This window comes from Ciona robusta, chromosome 1, assembly GCF_009617815.1.
Source record: "Ciona robusta chromosome 1, ASM961781v2".
Lineage (NCBI taxonomy): Eukaryota > Metazoa > Chordata > Ascidiacea > Phlebobranchia > Cionidae > Ciona > Ciona robusta.
The window spans coordinates 1,922,123-1,938,449 of NC_143235.1; the positions used below are offsets into that span (position 1 = coordinate 1,922,123).

The window sequence follows — 16,327 nt, forward strand, 5'->3', positions numbered from 1 at the left end:
CTTTTGATCAAAGGCACCGAAATAGGGCTTGGTACCTTAATGCAAACTATATACCTCGGACTAATTACACGCTTGTATGTTTTTGGCGAAAAAAAACGGGATTATGGCTAAAGCGACACAGAAATGGAATGTAACTTGTAAAATGTGGAATTGTACAGCCGTTTCAGGCTTTTGTTATTCTAGCCTGGCGTCTTTCGCTAAAATAAGCACATAGTCACAACATAGCGTGCCCGAGGCCTAATATTGTGGTATTCCAAGGGGCTAGCTTGGGCATGCCTAATGCCCTTCATACACTAGTTATTGTCAACTGTTTGCCCGGGCGTGCTCATAGACCTGGAGCAAAAATGGTAACTCCCAGTGCAGCAAAGAATGTCTAAGCGGTTTAAGATTGATAGAACTTGGTTCAGGTAACGTGTCAGAACTTGCAAAGCTATTACAAAATTCCACCCACGTTACAAAAAAGTCTGTTTTGGATAATTTATTTCACATATGTAACCCCATAACGTCTTACAAAATATGTGACTTGTGTATCCTCGCATGGTATGGCGACGACAGTCGTTTTTACACGAGTGTTCCGTTCCGTATACTTCGTACCCGTTTACGAGTTACCACACATGTAACTTTGTGGTGTATATTTTCTTGGTAAATAAATGCCTTATAAAAGGTCTTAATATTTTCCAGATAGATATGTACGAGCACCGAACCCGGAGCATGACAGCGCCACACCGAACAGGTGAGCAGGTCAGACTGTGTGTTGCTTCATTACAAACAACAACACGCAGAGTTAAATCATTATGAGGTTAAGAAGTGTCTTCGCCAAACAGTAAAACAAAAACAAGCAAACACCGAACGTCTGCGCGAGACCTGGACTGAACAAATTCAAACTCTCGGCCGAGAATTTGTGTCATGAAATAGCTGTGTTTTGCCAGGAGGTTGCCGCGCGAGTGTTAGCTTTTCGTCTTAAGGTGCATCTCCCAAACTGGGACGGCTCGATTGCATGTTCGAAAATGATAACGTCTATTGTCCTCTGTAACAATAGAATCGTTCTAAATAACGATAGTGACTTTAGCTTATCTATGCTGGAACACTACGCTGGATCTAATGTCCAGTAGCGAGTTTTCTAATTCAGGTTAACGGCTTCAGTTCCTGTGATAAGTAACGAGTCTGATATTAATTTTTGCTTCGTAAATTTCAAATTTCAATACATACAGACTTACGATGAACCAAACTGCTATAATAGATGATGGTCTATGTTTTATTTTATCACCCCATTTAATAGTAAACAAAGAATATTTAAAGAATTGTAAAACCGTATCCTTACTATGGAACGGTATGCTAACGGTATCCATCTTACACCACAGTACTATAAACCAACATAAACCTCTGTTTTGAACAGTTAAGCAAAAACAATTTTCACATTTTCGGTGCCTTTGTAGCATCCATAGTTTTGTAATGTTTAGAAAACGACATTTCTCCTAAACCGGTTTGTATTGGTTGTACTAACATGATGTCCCTTCAAGACAACAAATGTAATAGCTGATGTCTTTGCGGTATACGGTTTGATGGCATGAGGTAATGTCTGTTTTCAATCCCCCAATATGGGTAAATAACCGGCCATAACAGCCGAAGCATGAATTGCAAGCACATATAGCGTGATATGGGCCAATACATGAATACCATTCGCTGTATTTCATTTTCACGGACAGTCAGTAATACGGAAGCATCGTATACCCACGTCTGAATCATTGGGTATGAGGAGTGTCGTCTCACGACACGGACATTAGTCACCTGGGTTTTATTAAACTATCGCTGCTTCAGAACTATAGGGTAAACTTTGAAGTCTGGTTGTATGTTACCCCGCACCCCGCAATTGGTATCGTTTACATCATTCATTGAATGCAAAATCTAATGTTTTATTCATTGCTGATTGACTGACAAAACTACAACCATTGATAATGGGACAAGTAAGGATTAATGGTATTACATTATTAATGGTAATGATACGGTTTGCTGAGACCGGCGACTCGTGCAAGGACCTTTATTAAGGATTTTATTAGGTGCTAAACGAGGTGGAATTTGGTATTGGTTTTGTCAAACGGTAAGGGGAATTTCGTTCAGAAAACTAAACAAGTTTTAGCCTTTTATAAATGATGTGACATAAGAACTGTGGTGGGCCAGGATGGAGACCTTTAGCACATAATCCAATATATTTTCTAACCGTGTTTTAACAATTAACAACGCTCTTTTAGAGTCCTGAGGATACGGTTATGATAAAAGCAAAACACGGACCATTTTATCACAACTTACAATAACGAGTTTAAATCAATTAAAACACGAGACAGGAGAAATTCTACACGACTTCAAAATGTAACATAACCAAAACTATAGTACAGTCAGCCTGGCCTACGTAGGTTTTTGTACAATGTTACACCGCCTACGATCTAGCCCTAGGGCTAGGAAATACCCGTAGGGGTAAAGGGGCCTCGGGGACGACTGGGCTTGTTATTATTTACACAAGTCCCATGAAGCGTTGCGTGGCCTGCCTCCAGTCGTGAACCAGTTATCCCTCTCACGCAACAAGGTATGCAGCACCCAGTTAACGGTTTGATGGATTGGTGTCGTGGTGGTTAAACTGATTTTGATATAAAGCATATATTAGGGTGGGAAAATGGGACACCTTTTCATTTTATTTCCATGCTCATTTGGTAGTAAACAAAGAACATTGAAATAACTATAAAAACGTTTGAAATTTGTTGTGAAATACACTGTATTTCTTTTTATACAAGTTTAAACGCTAGCATGTCAAATAGTTCGAATTTTATTGTAGAACTCGGGCAGTTGTGATGTAACACGTGAATTGGATTCAGCATTCGTTCTTTAAACCTATGAGTCGGCAAGGAAGCGATCTGTCAAATTAAATCGAATCTTTCAGCGCTCGCATCGAGACATAGCGATACTGGAAGCGTCGGAAATAGAATAGTGGGGTTGATGACAGGTGAAAACAGAATTCGTTGCGCAAATTACGAAATATTTTGCGCTGGTTTTATTACACAACAATTTTCTCAATAGTGGGGTCGAAATTGATGTTTGCATTTTGTTGTAGGGGTTGTACATGCGGGATACGCTCCGTGGTAGGCGTCTATGTTATACAGTCGGTGTAACTTAACGACAAATATAGAATACGTTGTGTTCGTTCATTGATGGTCTTGAGTTGCACGATTTCCCGTCGCAAATGAACCGTTAACACAACTTGGCCCGAAGCAGGCATGGCAGAAGTCGTCGTAAGTAGGCTGGGGTGTCGTGGGGCCGCGCGTCGTCATGCTAAAACCGACCGAGCAGAGCGTAGGCAAAAGTAAGCACTGAATTGAGTGAAACGCGACGAAAAAAACGGTGGTACTTGTCGGTTTGTCCGCGCTGAAACCTAATAACTGGCTGCGCGTGTTTTCTAGGATGTCGAGTGTTCGCGGACACTTGAACACTTAGATATCTACATGCTGTCGTTGCTTTGGTTGGTTTTACACTGGATTTGTATTGCTGGTGTTTTGCTGTAAAGCCAGAGTTTGTAACCATATAGACATCGTATATTTGTAATGTAGTATTCCTAGTTTTGAGTATAGAGCTCGCTATTTAGTTCTGTTGTCAGTTTTAAGTGTGTTAAGGCAAGATACATAAAGAAACAAAGTCTTTATCTATCTTGTCGAATAGAGTAACGAAGATGAAATTATTAAAAGTTTAAAAACAAGGAATTAACAGCAAAATGACAGTTGGTAAAACACGCTATGAATAAACTGTATTGAAAAACATCAGGAAATCGTTTGGTTTGTGTTCAATTTGTTTAATTTAGAAGTTTTGTATTGTTAGTATAATGACTGTTGTCTGTACACAACACGTGTTGACCACTATAGTAGTGTAGTAGCCCAATAACAATTACTGATGTTCTGCGCATAAGTCGCGTGTGCTTTACTGGGCATTCATGCCGGTAGAATTAACCATTCATCGTAAAAGAACAAAACGGTCTATTCTGATCCGTTCATTGAGTGGCTTATGAATTGGCAAAAGTGCTTGTAAAGTCGGCACTGAATGGGCGCTGCCTTTGTTACTGACAATGTGCATTCATGACGATAGTTCCGAAAGGTGTGGAAGTAAAATACACTGTTTGTGTTCATACTACGCATTCCGAGGAGGAATACCTTTTTGATACGCCATGTATGCTTGATTTTTTTTGACAAAATTAAACATTACAATTATTGGAACGACCACAAGGTTGTTAGTTTTACACTTTGTTGATATTTTTGTATGGGTGTTATACGTTAATGGGGATGTTATTGAAATATAGAGTTGTGTAATTGTAATTGTGCGGTTTCATGTTAACGCTTAAAACAGTTTTCTTTCTAAGCTGGTGTTTTGAGTTTTAGGTATATATGCTAAAGGTTTAAGTATTGGGTTATGAGTTTTGTTATTCGTTTCTTTTTTGTAAATATAACTTTTGCGGGTTTTCATATTTTTCGATTCGTATAAAATCGAATTCTGTCTTATCATGAACCGACCACGTTTTTCGCTGATTCGAAGTCGTTTAGATGGTTGCTTTAGGGAACGCTGGATCCCAACGAAAAGAAAAAGGCGACGTTCGCCTCCGCGAAGATAAGCCGTAGCGAGAGAAAGGTCGTTTGTAGCGCAATAAAGGCAGCCTGTGAGATGCCTACTTCATTCATTCTGCCTTTTGTGACTTCATAGTGGCATTGTGAGCTTCTATTCAGGCATTGTCTCCAAGAAAGTTATGAGTCCATAGATTATAAGACCTCTTCTATGGACAAGCAGAACAATTGAATTACAATTGTTAAAAACAATCGTAAATTGTAGACCGTAGTTTCAATAGAATTAACGCGAGAATATTTCTGGAGTAAAAAGTCTGAAATAGAAAAATAGGGACCATTAAAAATTGTCAGCCGATAGCCAGAATATGTTACAAGTCAACTGTGATTTGTGTTTGAAGTTTTTTAAATTGATTTTTAACTGAAACTTCTACTTTACAGCGTTTGGAATCAAGTAAAGATATTTAATTCAATTCTTGCGAACATTCGCCTAAAGTCTCACACGTCATTAAACTGGATTTTGTAGCTTACAAAAACTTCTCCGTCCCTACTCCACCGGGGTTTCTGAAAGAGCCATCTCAGAACGACTTCATGTTAACCGTTGACCACAACCCAAACTGGATGCAGATCCCATACCCGACCTCAGGGGTTCCTGTGATACCAAGCAATGCACATTTGCCGCCTCCAGCCCCAATTGCTGGATCGACGCCGACCTCTGGCTCGCAAGGCGACGTGAAACCATACATCGGGGAAAACGGTCATCTCGGCGGGAGTATGACGCACCTAAGCCCGCCGATGATGAACCACGTTCAGGGAAGCCACAACCAGAACAACAACAATTCGTCCGCCAACAACAAAGTACCACAAGAGCAGAGAGTGAAACGACCAATGAATGCATTTATGGTAAGCGTAATTATATTTAATCTTTAATTTAGTGTTAGCATACGCCACTTAATATTCTCTTTAAATTTTATCCGTCCTTGAAAACAGGCTGTTAAAGTACGATATTACCAGTAATAAAATGTACAAGGGGAACTTAAAATGCCAAATGCCGACTGTAGCTTGGCGCATATATTTAAGCTGTTTTATTGGAGTCGGCACTGCTGGTCTGTGTGCTTGTAAACTCAGTGATATTACAAACCGCTGGGTTTACGATTGGAAGCATTGCTCTTTAATTAATGAACGTCTCGTCCCGTCAAATATTTCATAGACTTGAAATGTCAGTCAAACTTTAATACCTCCGCCCTAAAACAGACAATTCTCAGATGATTGTTTTAACCAATTTTATTTTCGTATAAAACGTTTACGGCCGAATCGTGGCTATGGGAGTATGTTTAAAGTTCGGCCTTGAACAGAACTGTAAACAGGCCAGGAATTTTCAATTCAGTTTTATTGCCAGAACATATATTTCACGAAACCACATAATACTGTCAATACGTTCCCGCGTTTTGGATCGTAAAGTTAACGTTTGGATTTGTCAGTATCGCAATTGGTGGATAGTTATATAGATAGTTAGCGCCGCAATGTTTTATTCATGGGGCACGCCGCTGCGGGTAAGCTGCCTGATATAATGAATGTAATGACTCGACTTAGCGACCTATTTCTTAAACTGTTTTTAGTCAAACTTACTTCCAAACCAACACAGTAATTCGTCGTCAGCATGAATATAAAAAAAACATTAACATTTTTCGATTTAAAATTAAAATGTATTTTGCGATTAACGACGCCATTTTGTTTATTCGATATCGCTGCCTCACGACGTCATGTGATGTGACGTCATAAACGATTCGTAGCGGTATTCTTAGAAGTAAGAAACAAACAAAATAATTATGGAGTTCAATTAAAGAAGTACGGGCGCGATTTTTCTTGAATGCGAAAATTGAACGCGCCTCAAGCGAGTTCCAGTCAAGCAATTATTTGATTGAACTCGCACGAGAAGTCTGCATCAAGTTGTAGAATACGAACAATGCGATTCTAGACACCCATTGTTTTAACAATTGCAACTGTTGTGAACAATGGCAATGGTTACGTTGTGAAATTGCATTGTTTCCAAAACAATGAAATCGAAGTTCGAGCGATAATTACATCGAAACAATTAACTGACAATGATAACACTATACGCTACAGACATCTAGACTTTTGGTTAAGTTGTTTATGTCGATTTACAGGTGTGGTCTCGCGGGCAACGCAGAAAGATGGCACAGGACAACCCAAAGATGCACAACTCTGAGATTTCCAAACGACTTGGCGCGGAATGGAAAACCCTTTCAGATTCCGACAAGCGACCTTTTATCGACGAAGCGAAACGACTGCGCGCTCTACATATGAAGGAACATCCAGACTACAAGTACCGACCACGCCGCAAAACGAAGGCGATCCTTAAGAAAGAGAACAAGTTTGGAATGGGCCCAGGTGGTATTATGGGCGGAGGCGCGGGACCACAAATGTCGGCTTCCGGTCAACGATCTCACATGTCCGCGGCACCGATAGATTACTCGCAATATTACCAGCACTCTATGATGGCGGGCTCGCAAGACCCAATGGCATACGGGGCGCCTTCTCCACACGCTTACCCGGCTATGGCAAACAGTGGAACTGCTGCGAACCGATACGAAATGTATTATCCAAGCTACAGTACTCCCACCACTTTACCCAGCATGAGTTCTCTAACCAGCCAACACAACAGCTACGCACAATCAGCATACAGCGTGGGTGGGTCGCCTGCATACAGCGTAGCACAAGCCCATACACCTACAAACTCTCTACACAGCATGGCGGGATCCCATCACGGTAGCAGCGGCGTCCATTCACCGGCTAACACCAGTCCAGGTGCTTCGTCTGTGACGTCAGCGGCTGCGTCATCAGGGGGAAGTCCCCTACACCAGCAACTACAGTCGATGCTACCATTACATTCACACCAACTGCCGATAAGTCAGATGTATTTGCCCATAAGCGAGCAGCAACCAGCCTCCGCAACCACACCGACCGATCCATCACATAGCCCTGGACTCTCCCGGCTTAATTCAATCGGTCCAGGCACCCACTACCCCATCTCTACATCTATGGGCCAGCTGCCTATGCACATGCCTGCGCATATGTAGGAGTTCGTCACTCAGTCTATAACACGAAGTTCAAAACATACACCTCGCGTGTAGAAGCCGCGCCAGCCGAGCACGAGTTGGAAAAGAAGCCCAGGATCTGAAACTAAAACCACAGAACGACCTATCACCATTGAAGTTGCGTATATTGTCTTTTGTTTTAATTTTCCGTCTAATTTAAGCTTTTAAACTGTGACATTGTACATAAGCTATACACATGTAGCTTTATAAGTTAACAGTCCAGCGGTGCTGGATTTATTTCGGGACTTTGCCCAGAAACGCAACTGCACCGTTTTAACTATCGCCGCGTTTTCTGCTGTACAGTTTTTAATTCGCCGTTTGTGCCTTTTAATATAACACAGTTTGCAACCCAGCCCCGTATCTTCAGTAAGCATCCAATCTTCAATTTGATTTCACTCACAATCTACTAAAACCACTGACTTTTATTTATTTCCATCTTGTGATTCTGCATATGAATGACGTATGTCAACGTGGCAGCACCAATATATTGCAGACTTAAATCAACTGTATATACACGTTACCTATTTGGAAGTTTTGTCCATTTCCAACATGATAATATTGCTAATTTTTGGCAAGACACAAACCCATTATAACTCGTTACGAAACTTTTGCGTTATATGATAGATGTTAGTCTTTTCCCTTTAGAATCGAAGTCAATTTTGTGTCTGAATGTTCTACAGTTATGTTATTATAGTTTTTTTCAAGGTAGCTTTTACACCACCGCTTTTGTTTCAACTTTCTACAGCAACCTACTTCTGGGGTTGTCCACTTTACGAGCCAGTAGTGTAGCAAACCCACAGCGCTGTGCCACCACATCAAACTTTTGTAAATCCTTCGAATGTTTTTGCTTCAAATAATTTGTAAATTTATGATTCCGGTTCCCCATGCGAACGCTACAACCCACACATGCTGCAGCCTCAAAAAGGCTGTAGTATTGTCGATAGCTCAATCGTAACCACTGTCACTGTACAACGTAGCCTAAAACGTACTGAAATCCGCTCTCGAAAGAATATATACCGCGCTGGTTGTGAAACTAACAACTGTACATTACCACTAACCCACTTGAGAGCATTCAATTTTTCTTCTTGCGTTTTGCTGTTGAACGGCCCTGTCTAGTAAAATGTAGTGACCAATAAAATAATTGAAACCAATACTTTTGTGTTTTGAATCTGTATTTTATGAAAGTCTAGAAAGACAGTTAGAAGTTTGGGACAGTTACTATTTTGTATTAGAAATTAAAACACAAAATGAAAAACTTAAATCTATATTTAGTTAAATTTAAAAATACTTTGACTATATAGAACGACCACTAGAATTTGTACTAAGATAGAAAATACAAAATGGAGGTTATAGTGAAAAATACAAGAATTTTCAAGTCATTTTCAATACGAACACAACAGCCTATATATATTGAATGCAACTGTCAATTTTAGATTAGCTTTGATTTCACTGAAAATGGTTTCAGTATAAAAGGCCGTGACACAGTGTACAAGCTTTTTCCCTCCCATTTGGTAGTAAACAAAGAGTATTTATAGAATTATAAAACCGTATCCTCACCACTCTAAAAGAGCATTGTTAATTGTTTAAAACACGATTAGCAAATTGGGAACATTATGTGCCAACGTTATATATCTTACCCTCATAATATTATATTTTAAACCGAAACACCTGGAAATAAAGATAACTATGTCATATATGTGTGCAGTTATATTTTTTATCAAAAGTAATTTGTCTAAGCTTTTGTAACTTTACACGATATTTGAGGCTGTACGAAGCGGTTATTCTCAATATATAAATTAGTAAGCCAGCCAAGCGTAGTAAACAGCGAGTTTCCTAAGTACGTTTTATAAACAGCGAAACCCAGACTGGGTTGTAGATTGCTTTGGATAACATACCATCGTTAATGTTCACGAAATAAAGTGCTGGTAATGTGCACTGTGACGTCATACCGTGACGGTAAACAGCGCTTCGTCGCGTTTTGTAGAAAGACATCGAAGATTTTAGGTCGGGGTAAGATGGAAACCGTTAGAGCACAATTTCTTATATTTCATATTAACAGATTTAACAATTAACAAAGTTTTTTTACAGCCGTGAGGAAACAGCCATAAAATTCTGTAAATACTCTTTGTTTACTACCAAACAAGACGATAAAAAAAATTGAAAACTTTCCCCATCTTACCCACCCTACTGTATAAAAGAGTTCACATTTAAAACAAATTAATTAAGCAAATTCATTCGATTTTGTTTTACAAATTAGGTGCCGATTGGCTTTTGTTTTTGACTGGCTTAAACACCCTTCAAATCTGCTTTATGTTAAGATCAATTGAAAAAAACAGAGAATTTTTATAAGAGAAATTCAGTATCTGGGTGATGGTATAGTTGCATAACATAGCATGGGTCACACTTAGTAGGGGGTTATTATGTTAGGTATTATATGTAACTCGGTGTGGTTAATTTTCAACAGCAGATGTACGTATTGTCTCTACATATTGGCATGTAGCATTAATAAGCTTGTTTTACCTCGAATTGGCATGTAATCCAAAGTTAATTCCATCAAAACAAAAGACTTTGCCCCCCAAGGAAAATATCGATTCTGTACACCGTCTTATTACAGCCAAGCTTTTGTTTTACGGAAGCGTAAAAATGGGCAGACGAATTTTTGACTTTTGAACAAAAAGGGTATTAACGCGTGTATTGATTCGTTTTATATATGGGTAATATTATGCAAAAACGCAATTAAAAGTAGACATGCGATTTATCCAAGGCGCCCTTTGGCAAAGACATTCTGTCATTTTACATTCATATAAAACACATAAGGTTGGGGTATAAGATAGTTAATGTTTTCATTCTCTCTTATCGGCTCATTTGGTAGTAAACGAATAATTTTGACAGAAATACATAATCGTATCTACACGATCTAAAAGATAATTGTTAATTGTTAATAACACGATTGGGAAATATGGGATATTATGGGCTAACGGTATCCATCTTACACTGTAAAACGAACACTTTATTTAAATAAAACTTAAATGAATCGTAAGATAAACCGGTGAAAATACGACGCGATCACTAAATAACTCAAGCATTTAAAGCAACGTTAATGGAGTATATGTTCGTTTCAAGTGCGCTACAGCAAGTAACATGCGTTCCTACAGACGTATGAGCGGACCCACTCCGTTGCTCGAGGGCCATTACCGCTCAGTGTTCCCGAAGTAGTTAACCGCTTTTCACAATAATAAGATCATAAGCAACGCTCTATAGAAGACATTGGTTGTAAGAATGCAAATATAACACAATAGACTCTAACTGCGTAAAAAAACTAATATAACCACAAAGTTACATACGTGGTAAATCATAAACGGGCACGAGGTGTATGGAACAGAACAGCCGTGTTATAACCCCTGTCGTTTTCCCGCCATGCAAGGATAAAACAAGTTTCATTCACTCAGTTATTAATAAAAGTGTTTTGATTTAACATGTACAAAATTACGAGGTTTCGTTTTCCAGCAATGTAACGTTTAAGAGTTGTTTGGGGTAAATGAGAAAACACGCTACACCATTTTGGTTTAGGAATACAAAAAAATGAGTTGTGTCGAATATAGCTAAAAAAGCATGTTGAACATAACTAAATTAGAATGGTCACATCACTGCTGAAATTACTCGTATACGACGAATGTTAATTCCTAACGCAGTGGTCCTCCAAATTAGTTCCCCATCGGTCGTGCTCCTAAGTACAGCTCAACTACTATGAGTGTCTTAAGACCGACAATTGAAAGCAAGTGTTGCCGAGTAAAAAATCTTACGGTTCAAGGTTCGACGTTGCTACCATATTGAGGGTATATGTCATTAGGCAAGACAGTTAACGGAAACTGTGTAAACCTAACGATTCCTTAAGGGTTGTCGAAATGATTAGTCTTATATTAAATAAAATTTCCAAGAAAATGGTTAACCATAAAGTTACCTACGTGGTAACTTGTAAGCAGGCACGAGGTGTATGAATACCCGTGTTTTAACGACTGTTGTTGCCATGCCACAATACCTAAGTTACATTCCCTTATTCAGAAAAAACAAACGCGACGAAAAGCACTGCCGGCAACACTGAAAAGAAAGTGTCGCGACGATTCAGATTTTACGCGCGCACTGACACAAGCCACGAAACGGGCAGTAAACAGAGATGCGTTTACAATATTTGCTCAGCCTGTGACCAAATTAACTCGAAAGCTGGCTAGATGATTGTTTTAAGGCGAGGTCTCCTCAAACGGAATGTTTCCATGTGATAATATATGAAATAACTTTATATATATAATTTATGTTTTTCAAAGAAGTACAAGGATATATACTCGGTTACAAACGTCTTAATCGTGTTTTTAACAATTAACAACGCTTCTTTTAAGCCTTGAAGATACGTTTGTATAATTATTCTTTGTTTTCTACCAAATTGGACGGAATAAGAATAAAACATGGCCCATATTACCCCGAATATTTGGTACATATTGGACCTTTCAAAAAGTCGCACGCCTTATGTTTATGAACCATATTATGCCCTCAATCAAACGTACCACAGTGTTATATTATCACTCTCTCACGTGCTTTTTGTTCTCACCACTTTTTACGGTAGTTGAATTTCCGGGCCGTGGGACAAGCTGTACGCGAATCACTGGAGCGCAAAGATAACGCAATCGACCAACACGTAGAGTAAAGGTAATGATATACACGTGGGTATATTATGGGAGATGAATTTAAAACATGGACAACAACGATAACTCAGTTCGTTTGAATTTACTTTATGATTTGTTTTTTGAATGAAAAACTGTGGTGGATTCCGTGACTGGCCCTGTTCAAGTGCTTATAAAGTTGGACGATTCTCGTAACGAAATAACAGTCAGTATCAAGGGCTACGAAATACAACACATAATAGACATTGCGCCCAAAATGGCATCGTTAGTCTCTTATTCTTAATCATTCCTACTGTTTAGTAAAATACTTTGTTTTACGTTATCTTTTATAACCCATAACAGAAACATAATATGGACTAATATAAAACATGGCCTTTTTGGTTGTTTGCTTTTAAATACAAACTCACAATAGTGGTTTCTCTTTATAATAAAGGCGTATTTAACAAGCAACACATTATGGGCTCAGGTTGTGGGCATTTAAGTAGCAACTGCAGTATGAGCAATTGGGTAGCGTCGTTTTCTCTGGTTCCCATATTCTATTGTTTCAGACACCGTTACCCATCGTGTGTTTCACACGGTTAAAAAAACGGGACAGCAATGCGTCATTCACTCTCACACGTTGCAGTTAGACGCCGAAGGCAGACACCTGGTTACAACTCTGTATATGGTAGGAAACGTTCTACATGCTCTATATCTTACACACGTGGCAACGTAATATTTTTCTCGTATACTTTCTTTTTTTTTTTCAAATGGCAACCGGAGTTGATTTAACTCGAATACAGGGCTTTAAACGCTTTATATTCTACACGTGGCTACAACGACAGCACTATTAGGCTATTTCGGTTATTTCATTTCGCACCCGAGACTTTTAAGCTGTGTAATTTAAGAGCACCGCGACAATTTAGATACCTGCCATGTTGCGTATAATTTAGCTTCGTTTTTTTAACTGGCAAACGAAACGCTGGTTTACGAAAGGTGCCAACACTATTTGTCACGTCATAGTCTTAATTGATTTCGTCACGAACGAAGATACCATGGAAGCGACACTGTTGCATCACAATAGATTTCCGCTCGAGTAGTCTACCTTGGGGTGGCTCGTGCAAGAAAGTGGAGTTTTATGACGAAACAATGACAACGCGTGCCTCATTGTTCGCCACTCCATTGTCCATATTCACACGCGAAGGAAAAGACACTTTTCCAATTCCAATTTTGGGGATTTAATAGAAAAGGAAACGACTTGTCCAACGCCTTTTTTTATGAAGCACTTGACGAATTCGTGTGTGTGTTTCTGTATCTTATACCATTTTTAGTATATAACAAAGCTGTTTATTTATCTTCTAAACGAGAAGAAGTAATCACTCAACAGCAAAACGACAGTCGTCAAAACACCATATGAATAAAAGTATGGAAATGGCTTCAGTTAAAAACGTGATGCTGTACCCATAAAGCATATGTATTGCCGAAGTATGTACTGTGGGCTAAAATGGGCCGCATTAAGCACATAATATACAAATATCCTGATCGTGTTTTAAACAGTTAACAACGGTCGATGGGAGTCGTGAGGATACTGTTTTAGAATTCTTTAAATGTTTTTTGTTGACTATTCCTAATGGGACGAGAAATTAGAATAAAAAGGTGTCCCATCTTCCCCAACCCTACTATATGTACAATACTATATTTTCGAGTGATTGACGCAGCGGTTTTATCCAGTTCTGCTTTATGGCATCGTATTCCTAAAATAGTCGCGCTAAACGACGCCCGCCTACAACTGCGTATTAGCCATTTCCCGAAGACGACATTTTAAGGTGTGGCTCCCAACTACGCCTAGATGAGCAAAGCATTGCCCCTTGATATCTCCGGGTCCACTATGTACGTAGACGGGGTCGGGCGGCTAGGGGGGCGGGGTTAAACGGTACAAACCACCAGAACTTTGGACCCAGCCCAGCAGGTCGATATTCGGGTCCCCGCAATGGCTCAAAAAATAAAAACAAACCTCTAACTGTGTGTGATGCTGAACGCAGGAAACGGTAGAGGTAACGAAACAGAATTCGACCGAAAAACAAAATTGTCAGCTCCCATTTTAGCGTGTCGGGGTAGCGAGTAGTACGAAGACTATACGCAACATATTTAAGGGAACATTTTGCAGCGTATGTTGGCGCATAACGCAAATTGGCATTAATACTAACACAAATAAAATAACACTAATGACACTAACACAAATAAAAACGTATAACATCAATGTGTAACTCACACCATAAACAAAAAATAAACAATATTTAATAAGCTTTATTTGGCTTAAACGCTCTTGTAAAACCTTAACTTATGCATTAATGTGAATAAAAACTGAACGATGCGATTTGCAAATAAATTCAATCCCCAAAATAATTAGCAAACACATTCAACCCCCCCCCCCAAAAGCGACACTTTCACTTTGAAAGTACATGACTTGCGTCCAATAATACACCAGGCACGCGCCTTCGTTTCAATCACTTTCCCCTAAACGATTTTGGCAACAAAACTGCTTTGGCCTTTCATATTCAGAGCCACCCAAAAGTAAACGAACCCAACGATCCGTGCTAAAAGTGGGTTGCCACTGTATTACGTCATCAAGACTACTCCAAGGGTGCGGCGACGGCTTTGCGGTGATTACTGTATTTATGCAACAGGAAAATGGCCGGATTCGGGATCAAGTTACGAGTATACATGAAGTTATACAACGCGCGATAGTGGTATACACGGTGCCACTGTTATGCCTGATATTTTGTAATGTTTAATAGAATATATAGGCGTTTCTAAAACGGTGCGGCATAAAATATAAACCAATATGGTCTGTTCTAATGACAATGACTTAATTACAGCGTCATTAGATGGCTACTGTTAGCATAAATGTTCGTGCAAGTTATTGCAACCAACTAATAGAAAGACCAAGTAACATATTATATGCTTTAAATTATAAGGCATATTATATGCTTTATTTAAATTCGAAAAAATCGAATTTTCGGTTAGTAATAGATAGATATTTCTACTCGTGTGGCGGGGCAACGAGACTTATAGTTACATCACGGGTGTCCTGTTTCATACACACCAAGCGCGCTTACGAGTTTTCACGTTTATAACGTTATGAATATATATGAAATATTTAAATCATCATTTATTCCTGTACACGTGCGCGTATGTGTTCGTAATTCATCATGACTACTTTGCCATAATCCCTGTCTGTACGAGTGTCGGTTCGCCACCCAGATCGATCAGCGACCAAATTAAAGATCGCAGCATGAAGCTGCCCGGACCGTGACGGGAATAAGCAGGGAGGAAACGGGCTAAGTCTAGCGTAGGACGCCTCAAGTTGCCGGGCTTTCTAAAGTAAACAAGGACGCTAAAACAAAACTGGGGCGGGTATAATCGCAGGAAAGGCCAGGTTTAGAGGCCACTCAAGTCGGGAAGTGCTGTTCTTGAGCGTCCTTCAATGCGATATGGGATTCAAGAATTTGCTCTGGTTGCTGGGCTGTGATATGTATGGCAGCCAATACACAGGCTGTGGTAACTTAGGGGGATCTCTATATATAAGCACACGTTTATAGTTGCTTTAAATGGGATTTACAGAGTATGTCGTAGACCTTATAAACCTTTACGCATTCAACATGTTCGTAAATATAACATGTGCATTTAACATGCGACGCACGGTCAAGGTGTAAATTCTGAACATAATGTAAATATAAGAAGTCGATCTGTATAACTAAGACGTCTAAAGGTTGGTATACAAATGACGGAAAAGGTGTTTTGAACAAAAAGTTGTTTTCTTTGCAACAGGTAATTTACATATAGAAGTCGATCTGAGGACACCAAAACTCCAAAACAAAAACACTATTGCGCTTTGCAAAGTATTCACCAATGGCACATATACACTAATAAATACCTTCCTATAAATTAAGCGAAATAA

At 39.3% G+C, this 16,327-nt stretch overlaps 1 protein-coding gene across 1 annotated transcript; it reads left to right on the plus strand.

The window, feature by feature from the left end:
• The first annotated feature begins 681 nt into the window (after nt 1-681).
• On the plus strand, nt 682-8,862 carry LOC149741254 (uncharacterized). Its single transcript, XM_089893939.1, has 3 exons — nt 682-733; nt 5,034-5,495; nt 6,761-8,862. Exons 2-3 carry the CDS (start codon nt 5,184-5,186, stop codon nt 7,691-7,693), a joined length of 1,245 nt encoding a protein of 414 aa, XP_089750065.1. The 5' UTR covers nt 682-733; nt 5,034-5,183; the 3' UTR covers nt 7,694-8,862.
• The last annotated feature ends 7,465 nt before the right edge of the window (nt 8,863-16,327 follow it).

Excerpts from the sequence above, each read along its gene's own strand:
- LOC149741254 (XM_089893939.1), top strand. The coding sequence starts at position 5,184 with ATGTTAACCGTTGACCACAACCCAAACTGGATGCAGATCCCATACCCG. Across the intron at positions 5,496-6,760 it reads GACCAATGAATGCATTTATG|GTGTGGTCTCGCGGGCAACG; the intron begins GTAAGCGTAATT and ends GTCGATTTACAG.